Source organism: Lithobates pipiens, unplaced genomic scaffold (genome assembly GCF_037356315.1).
Source record: "Lithobates pipiens isolate NorthernLeopardFrog02 unplaced genomic scaffold, aLitPip1_a1.2 Scaffold_22, whole genome shotgun sequence".
Classification (NCBI taxonomy): Eukaryota; Metazoa; Chordata; class Amphibia; order Anura; family Ranidae; genus Lithobates; species Lithobates pipiens.
In genome coordinates this window covers 40588591-40616234 of record NW_027507784.1, presented here as the reverse complement: position 1 = coordinate 40616234, position 27644 = coordinate 40588591, and the positions used below count along the sequence as shown (strand labels likewise).

The following is a 27644-nucleotide window of genomic DNA, read 5'->3' as shown; positions in this document are numbered from 1 at the left end:
TGTTATGTGTTCCCCGCCCTGTGGGTGTTCCAGGGCTTGGCAGACATAACTTTTGTTGCCTGGCAACCACAGAAGCGAGTTTGTTTACTTCGAGTCTGCGTCCCTGCCGGTGGAGTGTCAGCTCTGTGGGCCACACAGGAGACGTCTTACTGAAGGAGGTATTTAGCCCTCGTTATAGCACGACTCTTTATTTCTCTGCTTTATTTGTGATTATGGTGTCACATGTAGAGTTGCCACCTCATCCCTTTAAAACCAAACACATATTAATTACATGGGTTATGTGGCTGATTAACCTCTTGCTTACTGGGGACATAAATCCCCCTCCTGCCCAGACCAATTTTCAGCATTCAGCGCTGTCGCACTTTGAATGACAATTGCGCGATCATGCTACAGTTTACCCAAATTAAATTTGTATAATTTTTTTCACACTGATAGAGCTTTCTTTTGGTGGTATTTAATTGCTGCTGTTTTTTAAATTTTTTTTTATTGCTAAATAAAACAAAAAGGGACCGAAATAAAAATAAAAAAAACTTTCAGACCCCTTATTCACACTATAGCGCCCATTTTGCAGGCGCTATAGCGTTAGAAAAAGCACCTGAAAAAGCACCGCCATTAACTCCAGTATGAGAGCCCGGGGGCTTTCACACTGGAGCAGTGCATTGGCAGGGCATCAAAAAAAGTCCTGCCAGCACCTTCTTCAAACGGCGAACTCACCGCTCCTCCCCATTGATATCAATGGGGCAACGCTGCTATACCGCCGGCAAAATGCCACTGCGGTGGCGTTTTGCGGGCAGATTTAACAAATTTTCGGCCACTAGCGGGGGTTAAAAACGCCCCGTTATCGGCCAAATAGTGCCCGCTAAAACAACGGTAAAGAGGCGCTAAAAATAGCGCCGCTTTACTGCTGACGCCTGGGGTGACACAGTATGAAAGGCGTCTTATAGTTGTTATAAAATTTTGAAAACAGGTAATTCTTCCCCTTCACCGATGTGCGCTGATGAGGCTGCGCTAATGGGCACTGATAGGCAGCACTAATGGGCACTGATAGGCGGCACTGATAAGCACTGATGGGTGACACTGACGGTTGGCACTGATAGTGGCACTGATGGGTGGCACTGATGAGCACTGATCTTTGGCACTGATTATTAGACACTGGGGGGCAATGGTGGGTGGCACTGTGGGCACTGGTAGGTGGCACTGGTGGGTACTGATAGGTGGCACAGTGGGCACTGGCAGGTGACACTGGTGGGCACAGCTGCGGCTTTCTGTGTGAGGCACCATGGTCCCTCTGACAGAAGCTGGTGATCTGCTTTTTTTTTTCCCTCACGCTGATAGTGTGAGGAAAAAAAATACTGATTAGCGAGCTTCTGTTTACATCACGCGATCAGCCGTCATTGGCTGATAGCTGATCACGTGGTAAGGGGCCGAGATCGACACCCCTTACTTGGATCTGTGATCAGTCGAGTCTCATAGACTCGGTGATCACAGAGCATGCCGCATAACCCATAGGGTCGCGCAGACTGGGCTTGCTGGGGAGGGTGCCCATGGATGCCCTTCCCGGCAATTAAAGGGGTTGTAAAGGTAAATGTTTTTTCACCTTAATGCATTCTATGCATTAAGGTGAAAAAACATCTGACAGTGCTGCCCCCCCCCCCCCAGCCCCCTGTTTTACTTACCTGACCCCTCGAAAGTCCCGCGCTCGTCCCCCGACCTCCTTTCCACCGTTCAGCCTGGCCGCTGATTGGATGGATGGAAAGCAGCGCAGCCATTGGCTCGCGCTGCTGTCAATCACATCCACTGACGCGGAGCGCCGGGGGCATGGCCCTGTGATACAGCGAGCGGCTATAGCCGCCGGCTGTATCACAGGAGCGCACCCGCAGATGCTTCTCCCCATGCGAGGGAGCTCGGATGAACGTGAGAAGCACCTGAGAGAGGAAGCAGAGACAGCCGCTGAGGGACCCCAGAAGAGGAGGTTCGGGGCCACTCTGTGCAAAACGAGCTGCACAGTGGAGGTAAGTATAACATGTTTTTTATTTAAAAAAAAAAAAATTCTCCTTACAATCCCTTTAAGGCCCACGTCTCGGCGTCTTTCAGGTATAGCGGGCGGAAAGTAGTTAAAGTGGTAATTGAACCCACTTGGTGCCTTATCTGCATTAAATTAGCCTCAGAACCTGTGTGATTCATATGTGTTCGGGTTTAAAGGGATGAGGTGGCAACTCTAGTCATGAGACAGGTTGCCGTGGGTTACCCCAGGATATATGTGTGAGTGTTATGCTGCCTTGACAAAAGGGGCCCTGCGAGGCCCCCCCCCACCCCGAAAACGTCTGTCCCAAACTCCATTCACATCTCGCCATTTGGGATCGCAGGCAGATTTGTGGTGATTCTGCCCATGACCCAAAATCGCGGCAAACGGGCGACTCGCTTTTGGGTGCCGATATCCTTTTATAGCAGCCCCAGACGCAATGCAATTATGCCGCGATCGTCGTGTGGAGATCAGAGTAAAACGCCACTTTTAAAAATGCGTTACGCTTGGCACCAAAAAAGGAGTATGCCTCCTTTTCGGGCGACAAACATTCACCGTGAAGTGAATGGGCTGCCCTACATGGTACAAAATCGCAGACAAATCAATCAAGAGTGCAAATGGGAATGGGGGCAGTAAACGTGGGAAACGCTGTCATTTGGCGCGCCATTTATATCTGGTTCTCGCCCGGCTCCACACACATCGCTCACCTCATTAAGGCCCCAGGAGCATCTGCGTGTTCCAGGAGCATCGTTTCTGCACATCTTCTGGGAACGCGTGAAAGACGCTCGTCGCGCTTGCTGTACCATAAAGCTCCATTCACACTTGTATGGCGCCGAAGTCATGCGACTTTGGAGTGCAACTTTGACATAGCTTTGGATGGGTGCGATTTGGATGCCATTTTGGCTTTGATACCAATGATAATGAACAACTATTGCACAACTATCACATAACATTCAGATGCGACTTGAGAGTTAGCATTGAAGTGTATGGTCCTCAAGTCAGACCAAAGTAGTGCGTAAACTACTTTGAAATCACTGCGACTTTAAGTCGCATAGGTATGAACGAATGGTACTCATTGAAAAACATGGAGTGTGACTTGTCATGCGACTTTGATGTATAAAGTCACGTGACAAGTTGCACAAGTGTGAACAGGGCCTTAAGGCCGGGCTTACATATGGGTGGTGCGGAACAATACATGTGATTCGAATAGGAATCGCACCACATTACTATTACAATCACATTAATACGACTCCAAAGTCATATGACTTTGGATGGGTGCAACTTGGATGCCACTTTGGCTGTAAGTAATGATAATGGACAACTGTTGCACAGCTGTCGCATGTAAAACATTCAGGTGCGACTTTCATGCGACTTTAAAGACTATGGCCCTCAAGTCACATGAAAGTCGGAACAGAGCAGCGTATGAAGTAATTTGAAGTTGCTGCGACTTTAAGGCCGCATAGGTATGAACGGTACTTGATGGATAATTATGTCCAAAGTTGCATGACAAGTTGGACACGTGTGAATGGAGCCTTAAGGCTGGGCTCACATATATGCGGCGCAGGACAATGCATGTGATTCATTTAGGAATCGCACAGCATTCCTATTCAAATCCCATGCAATGTCTGTGCGTAGCAATTTGAGCCATTCATTTGTATGGCTTAAATTGCACAGCTTCTGCACAAAAGAAGGGCACAGGACCCTTTTTTTCACATTTTATGCGATCAGATTCTGTCAGTCGCACTGCATTTTAAGAACTGGTTTGGGGTGTCGTTAACTTTGACACCCCCTGCAGTTCGCATGAACGCCATGCGATTTCAATGCAGTGCGGAAAATGCACAGGATTCTCTGTATTTCCCACACTGCATATAAAGGAACCAAGCCCGAGGCTTTGTTCATCTCCTGATTTGTGATTGTGGGTAGAAACGCTGTGATTTCCAAATCGCATGGAAATCGCAGTACAACACGCTGCACACATTTTGGTGCCATTATCCTTCAATGGCGCCCCAACCATGATGCGACTCTGCCACAATTCTTGCGCAACAGGATTGCAATTGCAGCAAACCACAGCCAGAATCGCATGGAGCTTCTTGCCAGGTGACAAACGTGCAGAACAATTGAGCCCTGTAGCGGTGAAAGAGCAATGCGATATTAACAGGCAATCCGCCTGCGATTTTGTCTCATAAGGCATAAATGGGCTGCCCTATGCCACGCACAGAATCGCAGGCAAATAACCTGTCAATATTGTGTAGTGGGAACATTCCCACTATGCGATAATGTGAATGGGGGCTAACTGTTAGTCACATCTTAAAAGCGGCTAGGAAACATGCATTTTGTGGTGCGATTAATCACTCCGCATCGCACAGTAAAAGAAAAAACTGTGCCGCTCATCACCCAGAAAGGTGTGGAAGCCTCTTATATGGTGCGTTTGTCACACGTAGGGCAGCCCTATACTGTTGGGTTAAAAACGCACAAAACAAATGCATGTTAGCACGACACGCAAATGTGAACTTGGCTTAAAGGTCCGTTTACAGGAGATTTCTATAGCTGGCGCACTTTCCCGCACCAAGGCATAGAAACTTGGGGGAGTTTGTTGGATGTGCATAAGTGGGCGAAACGCCAGTGCAAAGGGGCATTGGTGTTTGCAAGAGTATAGCGGCGTACAGCGATTCTCTTTGTATGGCAGGCTGTGGGGGTCCCCAGGCACGGGGAAGCGTTGTGGGAAATGACGCTCAGCATAGAAAGTGTCTGTAAAATCCAAAGTGCATGAGCGTGGAGCGCAGCTTCTGATTGGACTGCTGAGCCACGGGCAGCAAACCGCACTGGTCTGAAGTAATGGCGGCCTGTACAAGGGTGACTGTTATAGGGCCGCTCCACAACACAAAAACGCACTCCAGATCCGTTCTGGATTTGTTTCTGCACGCGCTGATTTGATGCGTTCCTGTGCATTTTTGTTTTTTTTCCAGGTGCTTTCTTTTTTTTTTTTTTTTCTCTGTACTGGGGTCCGGTGCATTTTTTTTATGCATTTTTAGGCTGGGTTCACACTGCTGCGGGGGGAGATCCGGATGTGATTCGCACCGCACTGCAGTGCAAATCACATCTGATCTCCGTAGCGATGCGAGTTCAGCCATACAGATAGTATGGCTGAATTCGCATCGCTCCCGCAGCAAACTCGCACAGGACCTTTTTTTTGGTCCGCAACAGAATCGGATCGCATGGGTGTTCACACCATGCAATCCAATTCCTGTGCGAGTGTGCAGATCGCACTGCGATATGCGGACGGATCTGGGGGTGTCATTAACATATCATTGACACTGCCAGCCGTCCGCATAGGGCAGTGTGAACTGCCGGCGGGAGGTATGCGATGCGGGAAAACGCCGCGGATTCGCGGCGTTCCCGCATCGCTGTGGTGTGAACCCAGCCTTATTGTGATTTTTATGCGTTTCTGGATGCATTCTGGAGACTTTATTTCTTTTTTTTTTCCTCTTTTTTTTTTTTTTTTTTCTCAGTACTGGAGTCCAGTGCATTTTTTTATGCATTTTTGATTTGCATTCCCGTGAGTTTTTTATGTGTTTTACTGCATTCCAGTACAATCCAGTACAGGAAAGATGTAGCATGTTCTACTTTTTTTTTTTTTTCCTGGAACTAAAACGCCCTGGAACTGACCGCACAGGTGTGAGCTATGCTATATATGGAAACCATATAACCTACTTCCCATGCGTTTTTGATGCAGAAAAAAAAACGCACTGGCTTGCATGTGGTGTGAACAGGCCTGTATAGCCAACAGCAACAGTTCCTGTTTACCCCTCGGGAGCCAATCAGAAATCATCTTTGACAGATTGATGAACTCCAGACTTCACATCTGATTATAACAGGTTAAAGTAATTGTAAGGGTTCATATTTCGTTTTTTTTTTGTTTGGTTGTTTGTTTGTTTTTTTAAATAACAAATATCATACTTACCTCTACTGTGCAGCTCTTTTTGCACAGAGTGGCCCCGATCATCCTCTTCTGGGGTCCCCCAGCAGCTCTCGCGGCTCCTCCCCCACATCAGATTACCCCCCTAAGAGAATCGCTCTTCAGTTTTTCCAAGTTCAGGTCCACTTTATTCCTTTATTTTTAATTGAAAAAGTACTATAGAAGAGGTGTGTGTGTGTGTGGGCGGGGGGTCTGAAGTTCCAGGTCATCAATGATCGACTCAAAGATTTACTAAAACTGGAGAGTGCAAAATCTGGTGCAGCTCTGCATAGAAACCAATCAGCTTCCAAGTTTTATTGTCAACGCTTCATTGAACAAGCTCAAGTAAGAAGCTGATTGGCTACTATGCACAGCTGCACCACATTTTGAACTCTCCGGTATTAGAAAAACAACCCCAAAGAGTCCTTTTTTTAAAACAATTGGTGGACGAATGTCAGAAGCATTCATTTAGCTGTCAGCTCCATCTAGTGGCCTTAATGTTGTATTTTCCTACAGGACGTATTTCAGGAATTACCGTATTTATTGACGTATAACATGCACTTTTTTCCCCTTAAAATCAGGGGAAAATCGTGGGTGTGCGTGTCATACGCCGATGCCACCACCGATTGTGAGCTTCTCTGTGGCTTTCGGCCGTTCTCAGCGGCTTTCAGCTATTTTCGGCTGCACTCGGCCGTTCTCTGCTAAACTTCCCTCCTAAAAGTTTTTTTCCTAAAAATTCCCTCCTAAACTTGGGGTGCGTGTTATAGGCCGGCGCATGTTATACGCCGATAAATACTGTAAACATCTAATGGCCACTAGATGAAGCTGATGATCATAGGAAATCCACATATTAGTAATAATACAGTCAGAAATTATGGTGGCTGGGAGAATACTTGTGACATTCGTCCACCAAATGTTTTATAAATAGACATCAAAGTATTGATACAGAGCAGTCATTTAGAATTTTCATAGGGTCAGCAGTGGCAGTTGCTTTGATGATGGGGATCGGTGTGCCCAATGATACATAGAGGTGTATATGGTGTGTCCTGTGATACATAGCGGTGTACAGTGCCTTGCAAAAGTATTCACCCCCTTTGGCATGTTTTATGTTTTGTTGCCTCACAACCTGGAATTAACATGGATTGTTTGAGGATTTGCAACATTTACAAAACATGCCCACAATTTGAAGATTTGCTTTTTCTTTATTGTGAAGCAAACAAAAAGTAGGACAAAATAACAGAAAAAGTCAACGTGCATAACTATTCTTCCCCCCTAAAGTCCAATACTTTGTAGAGCCACCTTTTGTGGCTATCACAGCTCCGAGTCGCTTTGGATAAGTCTCTATGATCTTGCCACATCTTACCACTGGGATTTTTGCCCATCCCCCCTTGCAAAACTGCTCCAGCTCCTTCAAGTTGGATGGTTTGCTCTTGTGAACAGCAATCTTTAAGTTTGGCCACAGATTTTCTATTAGATTGAGGTCTGGGCTTTGACTAGGCCATTCCAACACATTTACATGTTTCCCCTTAAACCACTCAAGTGTTGCTTTAGCAGTGTGTTTGGGGTCATTGTCCTGCTGGAAGGTGAACCTCCGTCCTAGCCTCAAATCACACACAGAATGCTACAGGTTTTTCTCAAGAATATCCCTGTATTTAGCACCATCCATCCACCTTCCCTCAACTCTGACCAGTTTCCCACTCCTGACTGCCGAAATACATCCCCACAGCATGATGCTGCCACCACCATGTTTCACAGTGGGGGATTGTGTTCTTTGGGTGATGAGATGTGTTGAGTTTGCGCCAGACTTAGCGTTTTCTGTGATGGCCAAAAAGTTCAGTTTTAGTCTCATCACACCAGAGCACCTTCCTCCATACATTTTGGGAGTCTCCCACATGGCTTTTCACAAACTCAGAATGTGCCATTTTGTTTTTCGCTGAAAGTAATGTCTTTCTTCTGGCCACTCTGCCATAAAGCCCAACTCTATGGAGCGTACGGCTTATTGTTGTCCTATGTACAGATACTCCAGTCTCTGCTGTGGAACTCTCCAGGGTTACCTTAGGTCTCTGTGCTCCTCTCTGATTAATGCCCTCCTTGCCCGGTCCATGAGTTTTGGTGTGCGGCCGTCTCTTGGCAGGTTTGCTGTTGTGCCATGTTCTTTCCATTTGGTTATGATAGATTTGATGGTGCTCCTAGGGATCAACAAAGATTTGGATATTTTTTTATAACCCAACCCTGACTTGTACTTCTCAACAACATTGTCCCTTACTTGTTTGGAGAGTTCCTTGGTCTTCATGGCAGCGTTTGGTTAGTGGTGCCTCTTGCTTAGGTGTTGCAGCCTCTGGGGCCTTTCAAAAAGGTGTGTATATGTAATGACAGATCATGTGACACTTATGCCCCATACACACGGTCGGATATTCAGACGGAAAAAGTCAGATTGGATTATGTTGTCGGAAAATCCGATCACGTGTGGGCTCTATCGGACTTTTTCTGTCGGAAAACAAAATCCGATCGGACTTTTTCCGATCGTGTGTAGAGAATTCCGACGCACAAAGTGCCACGCATGCTCAGAAAAAAATTTGGAGACTAAAGCTATTGGCTACTGGCCTCTACGTAGTCCCATCGTACTTGTTTTATGTCACCTCGTTCCGAACGATCGGATTTTCCAATAACATTGTGCGACCGTGTCTATGCAAGACAAGTTTCAGCCATAATCCGTCTGAAAAAATCTGACGTATTTTGTGGTCGGAATGTCCGACTGTGTGTATGGGGCATAAGATTGCACACAGGTGGACATCATTTCACTATTTATGTGACTTCTGAAGGTAATTGGTGGCACCAGAGCTTTTTATGGGCTTCATAACAAAGGGGCTGAATACATACACACATGCCAATTATCAGTTTTTTTATTACTGAAAAATAGTTTTATGTATATATTTTTCTAATTTCACTTCCCCCAATTTAGACGATTGTGTTCTGATCCATCACATATAATTCAGATTAAAAAAAACATTGAACTAAAGGCTGTAATGTAACAAAATAGGTAAAAAGCCAAGGGGGTGAATACTTTTGCAAGACACTGTATATGGTGTGTCTGGTGATGCTTAGCGGTGTGTATGGCATGTCTGGCACTACATAGCGTTGTATAGGGTGTGCCCAGTGACACATAGCAGTGTATATGGTGTGCCCGGTGACACATAGCGGTGTATATGGTGTGCCCGGTGACACATAGCGGTGTATGGAACGTTGTTGGGAGGAGAGTGCTGTGTGGTATCATTGTGTATCTCTTCATATCTCCTCTTGTACCTTTTCTCTGGATGTGTCTAATATAGGAAATAGAAGGAGCTCACAGATGTCTGGATTACTGGTGACGCCACGTCCGAGGGTAAGCGCCCGCCGCTCCTCCTCCCAGCTCCTGAGTCCCAGTGCAGATGAAATCTCCTTTGAGCCGATTCCGGAGCCCAGCACAGAGGGTGAGCTTCATCTGGAGAAGGAGATGTAAGTTATTAAATGGAGGGGGGAAGGGATCTTCATGGGGGTATAAGATGAAGGATTAATAAAAATGAACGTTTTTCTCCATCTTGTCTTCCAGTGACTGCGGCCAGGAGGTCCTTAGCTGCCAGTTCAACCCATCCGGGACCCTTTTGGCAGCTGGACTCATCAATGGGATAATCAAGGTATTAGAAGATGTGTCTTCATGATTTCACTGAACACTGTGAGCTTCTCATAATGTGCATTAAAATGTGCAGCAAGTCTGTCAAAGCCCCCCTCATTTCCTGGCTGGAGGATGTCCTCCATCATCTACACCAGGGGTGTCAAACTCAATTTTTTCGGGGGCTGCCTCAGCAGTACAGTTACCTTCAAAGGGCCAGTTATATCAGGGGTGCGCCACTTACAGAGTGTAAGGTTTAGGGGTGTGCTACATACAGGGGGCAGAGTTCAGGTGTACGCTACATAGAGGGTGCAGTGTTCAGGGGTGTGCTATGTACGGAGTGCAGAGTTCGGGAGTTGCACTACAGAGTGCAGGTTTTAAGGGATGTACTATGTATAGAATGCAGGGTTCAGGAGTGCGCTACGTATAGAGTTCAGGGGTGCACTGTGTACAGAGTGCAGGGTTTAAGGGATGTGCTATGTATAAAGTGCAGGGTTTAAGGGATGTGCTATGTATAGAGTGCAGGGTTCAGGAGTGCGTTACGTATAGAGTTCAGGGGTGCACTGTGTGCAGAGTGCAGGGTTCAAGGGATGTGCTATGTATAGAGTGCAGGGTTCAGGAGTGCGTTACGTATAGAGTTCAGGGGTGCACTGTGTACAGAGTGCAGGGTTTAAGGGATGTGCTATGTATAGAGTGCAGGGCTCAGGAGTGTGCTGCGTATAGAGTTCAGGGGTGCACTGTGTACAGATGGCAGGGTTTAGGTGCCTCACCGTGCAGGGAGATCATTTTCTCTCTATCTCTGGAGATCTGTCCCTGCCATGAGGGTGTGCAGGGATCTGTTACATCTGGGAACCACTGAGGACAAAGCTGCTCCCTGTAAACCCAGAAGGTTTCAGTGTTTACAAGTGGCAGCGTGAGAGGAGGGCGGGAGCTAGAGGTGGCGAAATGGAGCTCCGCCACGTTCCGGCAGCAAACGTGGGTGCAAAAACCACATGATCCGGCCTGCGAGCCTTGTGTACGACATATGTGATGTAGCTATTTCCTCTCCAGACTAAGCCCTTGTACACACGATCGGAGATTCCGACGGAATGTGTCCAATCGGAGCGTTTTGTCGGATATTCCGACTGTGTGTGGTCTGCATCATACTGTTTCCGTCGGAATATCCGTCAGACCAAATTTTCCAACTTGCCGGAAATATTTTCCGACAAAATGCTCCGATCGGTCATACTCCGATCATGTGTAGAGAATTCCGATCGGACCAAGTGCCACGCATGCTCAGATCAAATTCCTACATCAAAGCTATTGGCTACTAGCCTGAACGTAGTCCCCTCGTAACGAAATAACGTCATCATGTTCTCAACGATTGGACATTCTGACAACTTCGTCCGACCGTGTGTATACAACAGTTTCGGACAAAATCCGTTGGACAAAATCCGACAGACAAAATCCGACGGATTTGGTTGTCGGAATCTCCGACCGTGTGTACAAGGGCTAACTGTCCCTGGCCCGCCCCCTTCATTCATTGGATGTTCGTTCTTTCAGTCATGGGGGCCCAGTGTCACATGTAGGAGTGCTGCAACGCAACATATAAGGGTTCTCTGTATTCTGTATTGCTGTCATCTGTAGTCCTGTACGGTCAGATCTGTGTCACGTGATGTGTCATGTGTCCATGTAGGTTTACGCTGTGTCAGATGGAAGCTGTGTACACACACTGAAGGATGAACAATCGATTGCAGAACATCTGCCAGTCACAACGCTCAGATTCCACCCCAGCAGACCCAGTGCCAAGGGGGACCTGCTCCTGGCCACATGTAAGCCGACTGTTCCATAGCCCAAATGTCACATTCCAGTTTTTCACGTTTTTTTTTTTTTGTTTTTGTTTTTCACAAAGGGTTGTTGTAGCTATAATTGCCATCGCTAAAATCTCAACAACATTTCAAAAGTCAGTTTCAGCCTTTTAAAATCTGCAATTTCAATTAATATGAGTATAATCACTGGTGATCCTGCCATGTTCAGGTGCTTCCTATTATTGGATGACCATTGCTTCTGCTGCTGTGTTGTCACACGCCCCCTGGTGGAGACTACAGATGGCAACGCTGGCACACATTACATAGACTAGCTCCACCATTGCCCCCATTAGGGATGATCCCATTCCCAGGTGAGTTTGGATCCTCCGAATCCACCTGAGCGATCCTGACAAGAAACAGCCACATGTATACAATACACCCCCCATAGCTCTCAAGAGGCATAGACATCTATAGATGGTCCTATCCACATGCTAGATAGTGATCTGCAAAGAAATCTTCAACTGAAATGCTCCACTGATGCAGCCCTCACAAGTGTACTAAAATACAATCGGTGTATGACGCTATGCCGTGATCCAGCAGTGGGGTGGTGTCACCTGGCCCAAACAGTCGCTCAAAAATGGCAGGCTTACATGTTTCAGGGATTACACTCCCTTCTTAGCTCTGAAGAAGGAGGTGCGTCCCCCGAAACACGTAAACCTGTCAATTCGAGTTCAAGGTAAATGCAGGGTGAAGTATACATCATTCACAAACAAACCCAGGGAGTTTTAATCATTTAAAGTGTATCCAAAAAGAGAAAAAATATCTTATAATGCAGTTTACCAGTCCTTAGAGGTGATAATACGCTTCCTGTCCTGGGCTGACAATGCTCCTTCACTGTATTTGAAAAGCAGCATTGTCACCATATGGCAGGACTAAAAAATCTCTACCTTTCCCTCACCACTTCTTTATATGATAAGGGAATGTTTTGTAGTCCAGAAAAAGAACCAGGAATACTGTAACTAATGAAAGTGTGGCATAGGTAGAGAGCACGGGAAGTTATCAGCTTACAAGATTTCTGGCAGGATCAATGGGTATTTTTGCACTTATTGTACAAATATATCAACAGCACTTTTAATGGTATATTTACCAGACCAAAATGGAGCAAAAAAGAGAAACTCATGGTTTGGATTTATATACCCCCTGGGGGTAAATATGCAGATTGCATCATAATACTGATCAGTTCTCATTGTTTGTGACTGGTTCTATTTCATTATGATTGGTTCTTGCTCATTATGATTGTTTTTTGTTAATGATGACTGGTCTTTTTGGATTAGGACTGGTTCTTGGAAAATGACTGGCTCTCTTTTCTTATAACCGGTCATCTTTGATCATGATTGGCTTTTGGATTATGATTTGTTTTCTTTGATGATGACTGGTTCTCTTTATTATGACTGGTTCTCTTTAATTATGACTAGTTCTCTTTTTTATGACTGGTTCTCTTTATTATGACTGGTTCTCTTTAATCATGATTGATTCTGTTTGATGACTGGTTCCCTTAATGATGTGTTCTCTTGGATTATGACAGGTTCTCTTTGTTGTTTTACTAGTTCTCTTGGACTATTACTATTACTGGTTACATAGTTACATAGTTAGTAAGGTTGAATAAAGACACCAGTCCATCCAGTTCAACCTGGGTGAGTGTCTACAATTGTCCCCATCCCTGTACATTGCACACTCACATTGGTCCCTACCCTCAAGGAGCCCACAATCCAAGGTCCCCATTCATATACTAGGGCCAATTTTGGACAGAAGCCAATAAACCTACCTGCATGTCTTTGGACCTGGTTCTCTTGGATTATGACTGGTTCTCTTTGGTGACCAGTTTTCTTGGATTATGACTAGTGTTCTTTGATTAGGACTAGCTCTCTTTTTTTATGACTGGTCTTCTATGATTAGGACTGGCTTTTGGATTATGGTTTGATGATAGCTGGCTCTCTTTTCTAATTTCTAATTATGACAGATTCTGTTTGATGATGACTGTTTTTCTTAAGAATGATTAGTTCTCTTGGATTATGACTGGTACTCTTTGATGATGACTGGTTTTCTTGGATTATGATTGGTTCTTTCTGATTACCAGTTCTCTTGGATGATGACCGGTTTTCTTTTTTTTGGACTGGTTCTCTTTGATGATGACTGGCTCTTTTTTATTATAAAGGACTCCCTATATTATGATCGATTTTTGATGATTATGGCTGGCCTTTGATTATGACTGACTCACTTTTACTATGACAGGTTCTCTTTTGTTGATGACTGGTTCTCTTGGATTATGACTGGTGCTCTTTGAAAATGATTGGATCTCTTGGATGATGGCTGGTTCTCTTGGATGATGACGGGTTCTTGTGGATGATGGCTGGTTCTCTTGGATGATGACTGGTTCTTGTGGATGATGACTGGCTCTCTTGGATGATGAATGGCTGTCTTAGATCTCTTGTTAGTGATGACTGGCTCTCTTGGATGATGACTGGTTCTTTTATGATGACTGGCTCTCTTGGATGATGAATGGTTCTCTTGGATGATGACTGGTCAGAATGGCTTTCTTGGATGATGACTGGTTCTCTTGGATGGTGAATGGTTCTCTTGGATGATGACTGGTTCTCTTGGATGATGAATGGTTCTCTTGGATGAGGGTGGTTCTCTTGGATAATGAATAGTTCTCTTGGATGATGACTGGTTCTCTTGGATGATGAATGGTTCTCTTGGATGATGAATGGTTCTCTTGGATGATGAGGATGGTTCTCTTGGATGAGGATGGTTCTCTTGGATGATGAATGGTTCTCTTGGATGATGAATGGTTCTCTTGGATGATGAGGATGGTTCTCTTGGATGAGGATGGTTCTCTTGGATGATGACTGGTTCTCTTGGATGATGACTGGTTCTCTTGGATGATGACTGGTTCTCTTGGATGATGAATGGTTCTCTTGGATGATGACTGGTTCTCTTGGATGATGACTGGTTCTCTTGGATGATGACTGGTTCTCTTGGATGATGACTGGTTCTCTTGGATGATGAATGGTTCTCTTGGATGATGACTGGTTCTCTCGGATGATGAATGGTTCTCTTGGATGATGACTGGTTCTCTTGGATGATGACTGGTTCTCTTGGATGAGGATGGGTTCTCTTGGATAATGAATAGTTCTCTTGGATGATGACTGGTTCTCTTGGATGAGGATGGGTTCTCTTGGATAATGAATAGTTCTCTTGGATGATGACTGGTTCTCTTGGATGAGGATGGGTTCTCTTGGATAATGAATAGTTCTCTTGGATGATGACTGGTTCTCTTGGATGAGGATGGGTTCTCTTGGATAATGAATAGTTCTCTTGGATGATGACTGGTTCTAGCTGTACTTTAGTCCCCTTCCAGCCCACACTGACTTTACCTGTGCTCTGAATAACTCCAGTTATTTGTCTCTTTGTCATTGTCAGATGCAGGAGGTCAGGTAAAGTTCTGGCACCTCTCCACTCAGAGTTGTGTCCGCTACCTGCAGGAGGACAGACAGACCTTGTCAGCCACCTTCAGCCCTTCCGGCAGCCATTTCTTAACAGCGGGATCCGGCGATGAGATCCTCGTGTATGATGCAGAGAAGATGGTGTGTGTGAACATCTGCCAACCCAGGTCTGTGCTCCCCTCTTCTACCAATTTCTTCACTGACCATCATATACTGTTGTTGCCTGCCTCGCACAGCTTTTAGCTTTCCCCACCGTTAATCATTTTGTTCCCCAGCACTAAATGAAAGAACACATCCCTGGCATCCTTTTAGAAATGCATGACCCCTGGGAGGTGCAGACTTTAGCTGTTTAATCTACCGATCAGTAGTTTGATTACAAATCACGCAACTGATCAGCAGGTTACAGATAAAGTCTGTACCACCTGTTGTCCAACAGGAGGAACATGCATGTCCAAAGGATGTCATATAATTCTCTTGAAAGTAAATAGATTATGGTATATACAGTACATATCTAAACAGTACAGGTATGATAAGGTACTCCTAGTGGGAGGGTCCATGATAGCCTGGGCTCAGGTATTTCTAGTGGGAGGGTCCATGACAGCCTGAGCTCAGGAACTCCCAGTGGGCGGGTCTATGACAGCCTGAGCTCAGGAACTCCCAGTGGGTGGGTCCATGACAGCCTGAGCTCAGGGTCTGCTAGTGGGCAAGAGGGCGAACCAGCCTTGTGCATTATCCCAAATAAATGTATTTTGTATAAAAAAGATAAAAACTACTCACAAGCATGTGAAAATGAATACGCATAAACTTCCATCCCATGGTAAAACAGTCCTGAGACCTTTACTCTCCAGATCATAGGGGAGATCATGTAGGGGCATAATTAAACTGCTTTCTATACATCCCATTCAGAGGGGAGGAGCTGGAGTGATGCACCTACATATGCAAATCTGGAGCCATTACTCCCTATCTAATATTACTTGTATCTTTCATATGTTTTCTGTTGGACAGATGTCCTTGACAACCCTGCTTAACCACTCCCATGAAGGGGAGGTGCTCCGGGTTCTCAGAAGGTGCAATTGATGACATTGGTACATGTGTGCAAATATATGAAGCTGAAGCAGTCTTTTCTGTTAGGCTCTGAGGAAGAAGGTTTAGATTTGAAACGCGTTAGCCAGCAGGGACCCCTACATGATCTCCCCTATGATCTGGAGAGTACAGGTCCCAGGACTGTTTTAACAGGGGATTGAAGCCCATTTATGCTTATTAATTTTCACATGCTTGTGAGTAGTTTTTTTTTTTTTTTTTTTTTTTTTATACAAAATACATTTATTTAGGATAATGCACAAGGCTGGTATGCCCTCTTTTCCTTTATCTTTTTAGTGCAATCAGAAAATCCCCGGTCAGCACGGCAAAGAAACAAAATCCATTGAGGAGTGGACCATTATTCCATATTATTGGGCTAGCCACTATACTCATACGCAGGAGTATTTGTTTTTCCCCCAGTGGGCAGCTCCATGACAGCCTGGGTTCAGGTACCTCCAGTGGGCGGGTCCATGACAGCCTGGGGTTACAGGAAGTGAATGGATGATGTAATTTAACCTGGAAAAGTGGAATGCAGATTTAGTTTTGGGTGGAGTGACCATTTACTACATCTGTCCCGCAGCCCTTCTCTCTCTATGATGGACGGTCACCGCTCTCGGGTCTTCGCTCTGAAGTTTCACCCCCACAGTGAGATGAATTTTATATCCGGAGGCTGGGACAACACCGTCCAGGTAACCCTCGGGTTCATCATTTAGAGAACTCCCGCCAATGTTTTTTATTCTTTAGTTTCGGATAAAGAGGGGCGGAGTTTACACTTTGTCCGGATTTTTATTTCTATCTGTGTTCTAATGGGAGAGATCACTGGACCAGGAAGTTGCAGGGAAATCTCACCAATGGAGACACAATCAGAAAAAGAGACCCTTATAAAGTGGTGAGGGGTTAGAACACGGTTAGGCTTTTAATTGCTACTTGTATCCCCACTGGGGAGATTTTTCCTCATCGTGTGGTCACTAGGGCAGGAAATAGGCAGAAATATCCCCAATAAGGATACAGCAATAAAAACACAACAGGATCTAACCCTTCCCAACCACAATTAAAGAATGTTTCTATTGGAGGGATTCCCATCACTTCTGCAGTAAATGTTCTTGCAGTTAAACTGAACTAGGAACTCTGCAACAAATTTGATATCTGTATAAGGGATGATATTTCTAGAGGGAGTTTGGGGCAACTGTCGGGGCGGGGAGTCTCTCCAGGAGGATAGGGATTTGCATGGGTCTCTGTGGGAGCTTGGGAGGAACTGTGGGACATTGTCAAAGGTTAAGGGAACTATGGGGGGGGGGGGCCTGAGGCACTTTAGCAAGCTAGGGACACTGTGGGAGATTTGGGAGCACTGTGGGACACTGTTTAAGGTTGAGGGCACAATGGAGAACTTGAGGCCCTGTAGTAAGCTAGGGGGCACTGTGGGAGGCACTGTGGGAGGTGGGGGGGGGGGGACTGTGGGACACTGTCGAAGGTTGAGGGCACTATGGGGGGCTGAAGGCTCTGTAGCAAACTAGGAGGTACTGGGAGAAGCACTGAGTGGCACTGAGGAAGGTTGGGGGGCAATGTGGGACACTGCCAGGGGTTAAGGGTGCTATAGGGGTGCTGGAGACTCCAAAGCAAGCCAGTGGGGTGCTACAGAAGGCACTAGGAGGCACTGTGGGGGGTTCGGGGGGCACTGCGGGACACTGTCGGAAGTTGAAGGCGCTATGGGGGCTGGAGGCTCTGTATCAGACTAGGGGTGTTGTGTAAGGCACTAGGTAGCACTGTAGGAGGATGGGGGGCACTGTGGGATACTGTCAGAAGTTGAGGGCACTATGGGGGGCTTGAGGCTCTGTAGCAAACTAGGGGTATTGTTGGAGGCACTGTGGGACACTGTCGGAAGTTGAAGGTACTATGGGGGGCTGGAGGCTCTGCAGCAAGCTAATGGGCACTGTGGAACGCAATAGGTGGCACTCTGAAAGGTTGAGGGGCACTGTGGGACAGTGCCAGAGGTTGAGAACACTATGCGGGGTTGGAGGCTCTGCAGCAAGTTAGGCATCATTGCAGGGGGCTTGGTAGTATTTTGTGGGAGGTTGGGGGGCACTGTAGGCCACTAGGGGAGGTTGGTGGCTAGTGGGACATTTGGGATCAGCAGCCGGCTGGCGGTCCAAGAGGTAGGAGGCCGCAGTCCAGCGGATGAGACTTATTGCTCTAATGTCTGTCTGTATGTCAGAGTGCAGTCGGGCCTTTTGCTCATAAAAACTCTTCATGTATTATGTACTGACTTCTATTTTCTATTTTTTGCAGTTCTGGGATATCAGGCAGAGGCATTCCTTAAAGTAAGGCTGGAGTAATCTTCATAAAGCTGGCCACACATGTTACAATCTGATTGTACAATCTCCTTTAAGTTTTCCAGTAACTATATTCTATGTTTTATGTTCTTGGCTGTGTTTACAAACGTCTGGCACAGATCAGCCCCTACTGCAGCATCTCACCTTGTAACTTGTGCAAAGTTAATATGTTGAGTCTGATTACTGGAGGGAGAGGAGATCGAAATGCTTCCTCCTGCCTGCAGCAGACTGATGACATCATCATCTCAGCCTAAACAAGGATACGGACTGGAGCTCATTGACTTTTTAATTATAAAAGTTGCTGTATATTGTGACCTGTTAGGAATGTATTTGCCTCCAATCCAAGGAGAGTGGACAGCATATTGTTTGAGTGGCCAGCTTAAGACCCCTTTCACACTGGAGCGTTTTGCAGGTGCTATAGCGTTAAAAATAGCGCCTGCAAAATGCCCTAAAACAGCTGCTCCATTCACTCTAGTGTGAAAGCCAGAGGGAGCGCTGTGCTGGCAGGGCATCAGAAAAAGTCCTGCCAGCAGCTTCTTTGGAGCGGTGAACTCACCGCTCCTCCATCGCTGATTCCCATTGAAATCAATGGGGCAGCGCTGCGATACCGCCGGCAAAACACTGCTCCGACTGCATTTTGCGGGCAAATTTAACCCCTTTTCGGCCGATAGCGAGAGGGTTAAAACCACCCTGCTAACGGCCGAATAGCGTCGCTAAAAGGAATGTAAAGCGGCGTTAAAAATAGAGCTGCTTTACTGCTGATGCCGGTGGCAGCTCAGTGTGAAAGGGGTCTTAGTGTGTAGGCTGACATTGTAACTGCTGTGTACTGTCCCAGTGACTGTCTGTATCACTGTGAATAAAGGGCCCCTTTCTCCCCTCTCCAGGAGACTCTCGGGCCCCCATGTGTGCGGAGACTCTTTGGACATCGACCCTTACACCGAGCAGATTCTGATTGGCTCATGGAGGAAAGAGGAAAACCTGCAGGTGAGACAGGGAGAAGGAGGGGTCGACAACTGATGGAACAGATCAGATTGGTGAAAGAGCTACAAGTTCCAGCACTTCTGGGGGTCACCATTGTGCTTTTTATACTTCTTGGATGCGCCAGTCCAAGATCTCCTCACCATAGTTCCATAGCTCTCTTCCCTCTCTCATCTTAGACTTTTGAGTGTTCACACATCCCTATAATATAGATGTAATTAAAAGTCTAACAGTAAGAGGAGGAGCCATTGGAATGACTGTGGCAGGTGTACAGACCCAGGAACTCAGCACAGGGATGGTGGGAACCCCTCATAATGGGTACAGCAGGAGTTACAGACCCAGGAGCTCAACACAGGGATGGTGGGAACCCCTCATAATGGGCACAGCAGGTGTACAGACCTGGGAACTAAGCACAGGGATGGTGGGAACCCCTCATAATGGGCACAGCAGGGGTACAGACCTGGGAACTCAGCACAGGGATGGTGGGAACCCCTCATAATGGGCACAGCAGATGTACAGACCCAGAATTCAGCGTAGTGATCTCACCAGTAGTGTTCACAAGAGATAGAAAAGACTGTGATGGGGTTTTACTTTACCAAACACTGAAGTATCATCATTGGGTAGGGCGACCGTTTTAATGTGCAATCTCTTCCCTACACTCTTGTCCTCTGAACATCGATGGGTCTTCCTGTGTATGGACTAATTATCTCACAGACAGAAGATATAATTGGAGTCTTCAGTGTCTGTTTACTCTCCATTGCTGTGCGCTCTCACCATTGCGTTTCACCTTGTTCAGGTCTGGGATTCTCAGAGCGGACAGAAAATCAGCACCATTCCGGATGATTTCAGGGGTCCTTCCCAGGTGAGTACCCCAAGACTTGGGGCTCAGTTGTAGCTGAGATTTTATTTTATCACTTTCTCATATTCTATACAATCAGTGTATTACGGAGGTATATACAGTAATCAACAGTTTAAGACCTGCATCGTAAATGTTGTAGTCCCCATTCAAGTCAATAGGAACGTAAAAGCAGATTGGTGCAGCTTAGGAGGCCCAGTGTAGCCAAATAAATGCTGTACAAAGTCACATCCTGACAAGAAGACTTCTCTCCATATTCCTGGCTATATACATATATGTGAATTATTTATTTGGATTTATATTTCTATTTTTAACAGTAGTTGGTTCTAAAGTTTTCTGCAAAAAACTTGGAATTTATCAGGATGTCCGTTACACTTCTCTTTGGATTTACTTTGTGTTTTTCCATTCGGTTTTAACAGCGTTCTTGTAGGGATTTATACAACTTTTATGTTAGGAAGGCCTTCTTGTTCACATTATGTGAGATGGATTATAATTGTAGACTTTGTATCTCTTTAAAGCGGTAGTAAACCCACAAGGGAAAAGGCATAATGAGCTAGTATGCACCGCATACTAGCTCATTATGAAATACTTACCTTAGAACAAGGCCCAGACATCTCGTCCGATACACGCCGAGGGAGCTGACATGTTCCCTCGGCGTGTCTTCTGAATATCACGGAGCGGCGATATCGTCACTCTCACGCATGCGAGCGGGAGATTTCTTTCCGGTAGGGTCCGAGGTCTGCCGGGCTTCCAGCCGAGAAACCCCTGTGCACATGCGCCGCTGCAATCAGCGGCTTTTTGCCAGGGGAATATCTCCTAAACCGTACAGGTTTAGGAAATATTTTTTCTTTCCTGTGAATCCTTATTATAGGCTTACCTGTAAATAAAAGTGAAAAAAAAAGACTTTACTACCCCTTTAATAATTTTGCAATGCCTATTTCATGGAAGTGCAAATTAAGGCCTCTTGAGCCCCTCCCTAGGGAAAGAGAGCCTTGACTGATGGGGACATGGCTAAGTGCATGACAAGGGGAACGATTGCTTGGAACATGTGGGATGGAATGGGCCTGAGCTCAGGGAATGTGTGCCCCAGGGAATTCTGGGTCTTTCAGAAGAGTCTTTGGAAGAGCTGCCCACCCCCTACGTCCCCTTTTTTCCTATTTTATGGTATGCCACAGCTTGCTGCGGTTTTCTTGACCTTGCCAGCAGTTAAAGTTGCTGTAATGGGCTATGCCCTTGGCAGAAAATGTGAAGTAGGCTGTGTGTCCAGCACTTATGGTAAGGACAGGCCCCACTTCCCTCTTTTGGTAAGTGCTCACAGTATGACTGTGACTGGCACTGGTTAAATATGTTCATATGTTATGTGTTGGAATTTCATAAAGCTTTGGCTTTGCCCTTTCCAACCTAATGGTTGTAAGTGTCTTAGTTAATGGGGTGAAGGGCAAGGGGGGTGGGGGATTTGATGCCTTTGTGTTACGTTAAGTGGGACCTAAGCCCATTGCGCCTCAGCAGTCATGTCCTTCCTCATCCCCACGATTAAGTCCAGTTTTGGTAAAACACATCAGCAGATGCCAGACAGGAGCTTTATATCGCTTGTCCGGAACAATAAAGCTTCACTTACGTTGAATTTTACAATGTGCAGTTGGCTTATTTCTTCTGAATTTGTACATACTTTGTGGGGGAGGATGAGCCCTTACTTGGTTTTGTTATCCGGCTAGACTAGGGGGTGATCCAGTTCATAGGGCTTGAGAGCGGTAGGTTTTCACTTGTGGGCCAAATGCATCTGTCTATCTCTGAAGCATCTAAAACTAATAAAAAAATCCAAGTGGAATTCACAGGAAAGAATGCTGATTGACCCAATCCCAAATCCCAAGCCATAAATGGCATTCTGCTAAGTAACACAACATCTCACATAAGCGAGAACAGAAAGGTGCAGAGGCCTAGTGCATTACCAACAATATTTTATTAGGAAATTAAAACCAAACCAAAGTAAATACTCACAATGGCCGAAACAGCGATTGGTAAAAAACAGAGAAATGGCAGTCCTAGGTTAGAGATGAAATTCCCATGACCCTAACATCAATCCAGATTTGCCAGCTGATGCGTTTCAAGGGACAAGCCCTCTTTATCAGAGCAAAGCACTCATTTGGTTTTAATTTCCTAATAAAATGTTTTTAGTAATGCACTAGGCCGCTGCGCCCTTTTGTTTTATTTATGCTGTTTGAAGATTCCCCAGTCTGAAAAAGGCGGCATTGGCGCAGCATGCCAGTGTTGGATGGAGAGCCAACGCTCGAATGGTCACCTTTCACAACTCTTTGGGTTCCAAATAACCCCTTAGTGCTACAGTGTCAAGTGTGTCTACTTTGATGTTTTAACCAAGAACACACCCCAGAGGTTTCATTGCTGGTCTTAACCCAAGAGGTATAAAAAGTCAGAGGGGTCACTCGAGCCACCAAACCCCACTATAACTAAAGTAGCAATTTAGAATTTACCAACCCTTTCATTTTTCACCCCCATAAGTGACACAAGCATCACAAACTGTTACAGTGATATGTTTTCCAGCTTTTTGTACTTCAGTTTTAGTCATTGACCATTTCACTGCTCATATATGTGTCTGAATCTGACGGCACACAGCTTCCAATCGCACCTTCAAACCAGCATTATTGCAACAAGTAACAGATACTCCACATGCTGCCATGTTTCAGATCATACGTTGACATAATCATAGAGCAGGGGTCTCAAAACTTTTCAAACTAAGGGCGAGGTTACTGTCCTTCAGACTTTAGGGGGGCTGTATTGTGGCCAGTGGGGGTAAAAAATTTCCCAGTCCCAGCATCAGAGAATAAACAGGGCCTCAGGGTTGGTGGTCAGTAGGGGGAGTAGTAACCCATCATTGGTATCGGTGGAAAGAATAGTTCCCCATTGTTGGTGTCAGTGGGAGGAATAGTGCCCCATCACTGGTGTCAGCAGGAGAGAGAGTGCTCCATCATTGGTGTCAGTGGAAAGAAGCATGCCCTATCATTCGTGTCAATGGGAGGAATAGTGCTCCATCATTGGTGTCAGTGGGAGGGACAGTGCTCCATAATTGGCTTCAGTGGGAGGGATAGTGCCCCATCATTGGTGTCAGTGGGAGGAATAGTGCCCCATCATTGGTGTCAGTGGGAGGAATAGGGCCCCAATCTTTGGTGTCAGTGGCAGGAATTATGCCGCACTTGATGTCAGTGGGAGGCATACTAACTTATATCGCTGAGAGGAATAGTGCCCCAAAAAGGGCAGGATAAGGGCTACATCTGGCCCTTGTGCTGCAGTTTGGAGGCCACTGTCTTAAAGACAAGGAGATGAAGTGACAAGGCCAAAGTTTGGCTGGAAGTGGCTGTAATGTGCCACTCGGGGCCCTCTGGAGCGATATTACAGAGTCTAAATCTGAAAAATAATCATCTAAATAATAGTTATGTACCAAAATGTTCAGTGAGCCCCTTGGACGTATTTAATCAGTCGAAGAGCAGCAGAGGCAGTACAGTGACCCTTAACAGCCAATCAGGAATCAGCTTTGTTCTAACAGCTCTCAGCTGCCAGAATCTGGCCACCAGGGGGCAATTACCCCATTATACAGCTTTTTTTTTTGTATAATTCTGACTTGTAGTGTACAAATCACTGAATGTTCTCCCCAACTTATAGATTTACTGCTGTCGCTGGGTGGGCGCAGGTCACATGGTCGCCGCGGGAAGTGACCTCAACATGTGCCGGATTATTGATCGCAATTCACACATGGTAAGTCAGACATAGAGATATCGTGCCCTGGCTGTGCATTGTGGAATAGTTACCGCTCCTCATTTATATAAAGCAGCCTTTCTTACCCTTTTTACCCAAAAGGAACCCTTGTAATATTTGTCAGGTCTTAAGGAACTCTTGCTAAGATTTTTCCTCTGGTGGTCATTGGGAGAATGCCTCTTACATTGGTGGTGGTCAATGGGAAGAATACTCCCCTTACAGTAGTGCCCAGAATGCCACCCTTTCAGATATGCTTCTGGCTTTTCCAAGTGGAGTTGGTCCTGGAACTACGCATCACATGGAACCCCTAGCCACCTCTAGGGGAACCGTGGGGGTTCCACAAAACCCTGGATGTGAATGGCTGATCTAAAGTGTCATCAAAAGAGACCTGTTGGTGTTGCTGTTATAAATCATAATGACGTTTTTCAAGCTCAGGTTACTGGAGTATCAGAAGCATCCATGGAAATATCTCTATATTAACCTTTCTGAACCATGGAGGAACCCTTGAAATAACATTCAGGTCTTGGGGAACCCCTGCTAATAATGACTTTATGTACACCTCATAGTAGAGTAGCATGAACAGTGAGTTGAGATATTAGAATAAATAAAAGAGTGAGGAATATGGTGTACTTGGAGTATTTCACACCCTCAGATTCTCAATACAACTAAATTATTATTATTAATAATTATAATGGACACAAAGAAACACAGACAGTGAAAACTGAAAGTCCCCTTACATTGGTGATCAGAGGAGAAATGCCTCCTAAAGATAATGATCAGTGGAGATGTGCCCCCTAGGCTGGTTACATTGATGGCTAGTTAAAAGGTGCTCCTTACATCCATGGTCAACTGAGAAGGGCCCCCATTACATTGGTCAGTAGAAAGAATCTTCCTTACGTTGGTGGTCTGTGGGAAGGATACTCCTTTCAACTGTGGTCAGTGGGAAAAATGCTCCTTATACTGGTCATTAGGAAGAATGCCCCTTACATTGGTGATCAGTGGGAACAACATTCCTTACATTGGTGGTCAGTGGGAACAACATTCCTTACATTGGTGGTCAGTGGGAAGAATACCCCTTACATTGGTGATCAGTGGGAAGAATGCCCCTTACATTGGTGATCAGTGGGAAGAATGCTCCTTACATTGGTGGTCAGTGGGAAGAATACCCCTTACATTGGTGATCAGTGAGAAGAATGTTCCTTATATTGGTGGTCAGTTGGAAGAATGTCCCTTACATTGGTGATCAGTGGGAAGAACGTTCCTTATATTGGTGGTCAGTGGGAAGAATGCCCCTTACATTAGTGGTCAGTGGGAAGAATGTTCCTTATATTGGTGGTCAGTGGGAAGAATGTTCCTTATATTGGTGATCAGTGGGAAGAATGTCCCTTATATTGGTGGTCAGTGGGAAGAATGCTCATTATATTGGTGGTCAGTGGGAAGAATGCCCCCCTTACACATATCTAAAAGGATCATTGGGGTCATTTGTTAGGTATGTAAGAGGCAGAAATTACTCATTGATCAAGGAACTTGTAGCAGTCTTTGGAGGAACCCCGGTTGAGAAAGCCCTCTCTATAAGATGGAGAATTAGAAGTGTATTACCCCAAGTCTCTGTATGTATGAAGATTTCTCTGCTGGGTGTTCTGCTAAGTAAGGCTTCATGTACTCTTGTTTTATATTCACACATGTTTGGTGTCCTTTACTTAGTCTGAACTCTGAAGTACATTGGTGCAGAGGATCCTCTATGGTGGAGGTGAAGAGCACATACTGCTACATATATTTGGCACAAGTCTACACTGAGACACTTTCACAGGCACGATCTACACACATCCCATGCCCACCATGAGATTTTAGTGATTGAGTTTACATCTACTTTGATTCTCCCCTTCATTAGGCACTCACTCTTCTCTTTTTCTCTCCAACAGACCCGAGGGACCCTGATCGATCTTCCTGGTGGAGTTTATAGTCTTGACCTCTCTGCTTCGAGTCCATCTAGTGCACCCCTCATTGCCGTAACCTCCAGTCACAAACTATTCCTGCTCCGTCCTACTGGGAGTGCATTCTCATAAGACCATCACCCATACCAACATGATGGTGTCGCCTTATAGAAATTCTGGTGTTCAACATGGAGGTTGGATGAGCCAACATATTGTGAAATGGTATTAGTGCTCACTTTCGAGACCACCGGCTCGTACCAAACAAGTGTTTCTCTCTAAACGTAGAAGTGTCTAGTTTTGTTGTACTGCCTATGTGTGTTTTCATTTATATTGTGTTGAAGAGTTGTTGGTGCTACTTTGAATTTGGTTCCAAAATACATCTACTGTATAGTAAAGTAACTACCTCTGAACCCTCCCCATGGCTTTGAATTCAAATATGTGAAATGAACCTCTGAAATAGTTGTGTCTCTGGGAAAACTCTTCCCCGGGTTCCCATGATTATACCAAATGCTTTGTCTGAGCCTTCTCATTGGGCTTTAGTCCATGCAACCAAATGCCTAGGCAGCTATGGAATCCAGGAGCAGCCTCTTCCTATTTCTATAGCATTTTGAAGTCCAGCAACTTTGTTTTCAATTTTTTTTTCCCCAACATTCTCACTTCCTGTCTAATGTCACCCATGAAAAAAAAAAAATGGAGTTTGGTCATCAACTAGACAGGAATTCACCTGCAGCAATTAGTTCTAACCCCCCTCCTATTAAAAAATTTTTTTTTTGTCTTCGTCCCCATTAAAGAGAATTTCCATCCCGACGGGAAGCAAAAGGGAAATCTTCTCAAAGGGACACAGACAGCAATACATACCTGCCAGAGGCTGTAATGTTTTGGGTGGAGTTGTGCTTTAAAGTGATTGTAAATGTCAGAAATGAAATGTGAACAAAGCCTATCCCTCTATAGTGTGTACTTGTCTTAATCCAGAGTACTAAGTGTCATTTATGTCCAGGGCTGCATCTAATGATTATTTTGATACTTAATTATTGTTTTGATTAATCGGATAATAACCTTAAAAAGAGTGCAGTGTATAATTTTGTTAATATGCAAAGTATTAAAAAATAAATGCGGTTTATTCTTAAATATCTCTATGCAGTGGTAAATATAAATAACCAACTGTATGGTTAGGGAGCAAAATCTCAAATCCACTCTGAGAATAACAGACAGAAGAGATATATACTATTAGAGGAGATATACTGTATATACTATTTTTTTGATACATACACTATAAACGCGCACATTTAGGAGATAGTTACAGTACCTATAGGTAAACCTTATTCTAGGCTTACCTAAAAGTACAAAGATTACAGGAAGGTTTACTTCCTCTTTAAGAACCATTGACAGTGGGGAGCCATCACATAGAAGTGGTCGAGATTTTTTTTTGGAAAAACAAATGTTTTTATTGCTTCCTGTGCCTTCCGGCCCCAGTGACCATGGCGCCCCCATTCTTTGACGTGTGTTACAGGGACAGGAGGAAGGAAGGCAAAGATCTCTCCAATGGTGTCACAAATAAAAAAAACTTGACAGAAGTTTGAACTTTCCTCCACTTTATCTAAAGAAAAATGAAATTGTCTGGGCTTCAAATGTTTCCAAATTCAACAACGATAGGAAGTCCTGTCACTTCGGAGGGGTTTCCTGTTGCATCCCCAGGGTAGAAAGTGAGGAAAAATTTAATCTTTATCTAAATGTATCTAAGTTCAACAAAAATGTAATATATGGCAGCTTAAAGCGGA

At 45.2% G+C, this 27644-nt stretch overlaps 1 protein-coding gene across 1 annotated transcript; it reads left to right on the top strand.

Annotated features, from left to right (window-relative positions):
* Positions 1-8: 8 nt before the first annotated feature.
* On the top strand, positions 9-26994 carry LOC143923645 (guanine nucleotide-binding protein subunit beta-5b-like). Its single transcript, XM_077447452.1, has 11 exons — positions 9-158; positions 9308-9473; positions 9568-9652; positions 11303-11438; positions 14898-15087; positions 16581-16689; positions 18287-18318; positions 19215-19314; positions 20105-20170; positions 23840-23932; positions 25855-26994. The coding sequence occupies exons 2-11, from the start codon at positions 9328-9330 to the stop codon at positions 25996-25998; spliced, it is 1101 nt and encodes a 366-aa protein (XP_077303578.1). The 5' UTR covers positions 9-158; positions 9308-9327; the 3' UTR covers positions 25999-26994.
* Positions 26995-27644: the final 650 nt, after the last annotated feature.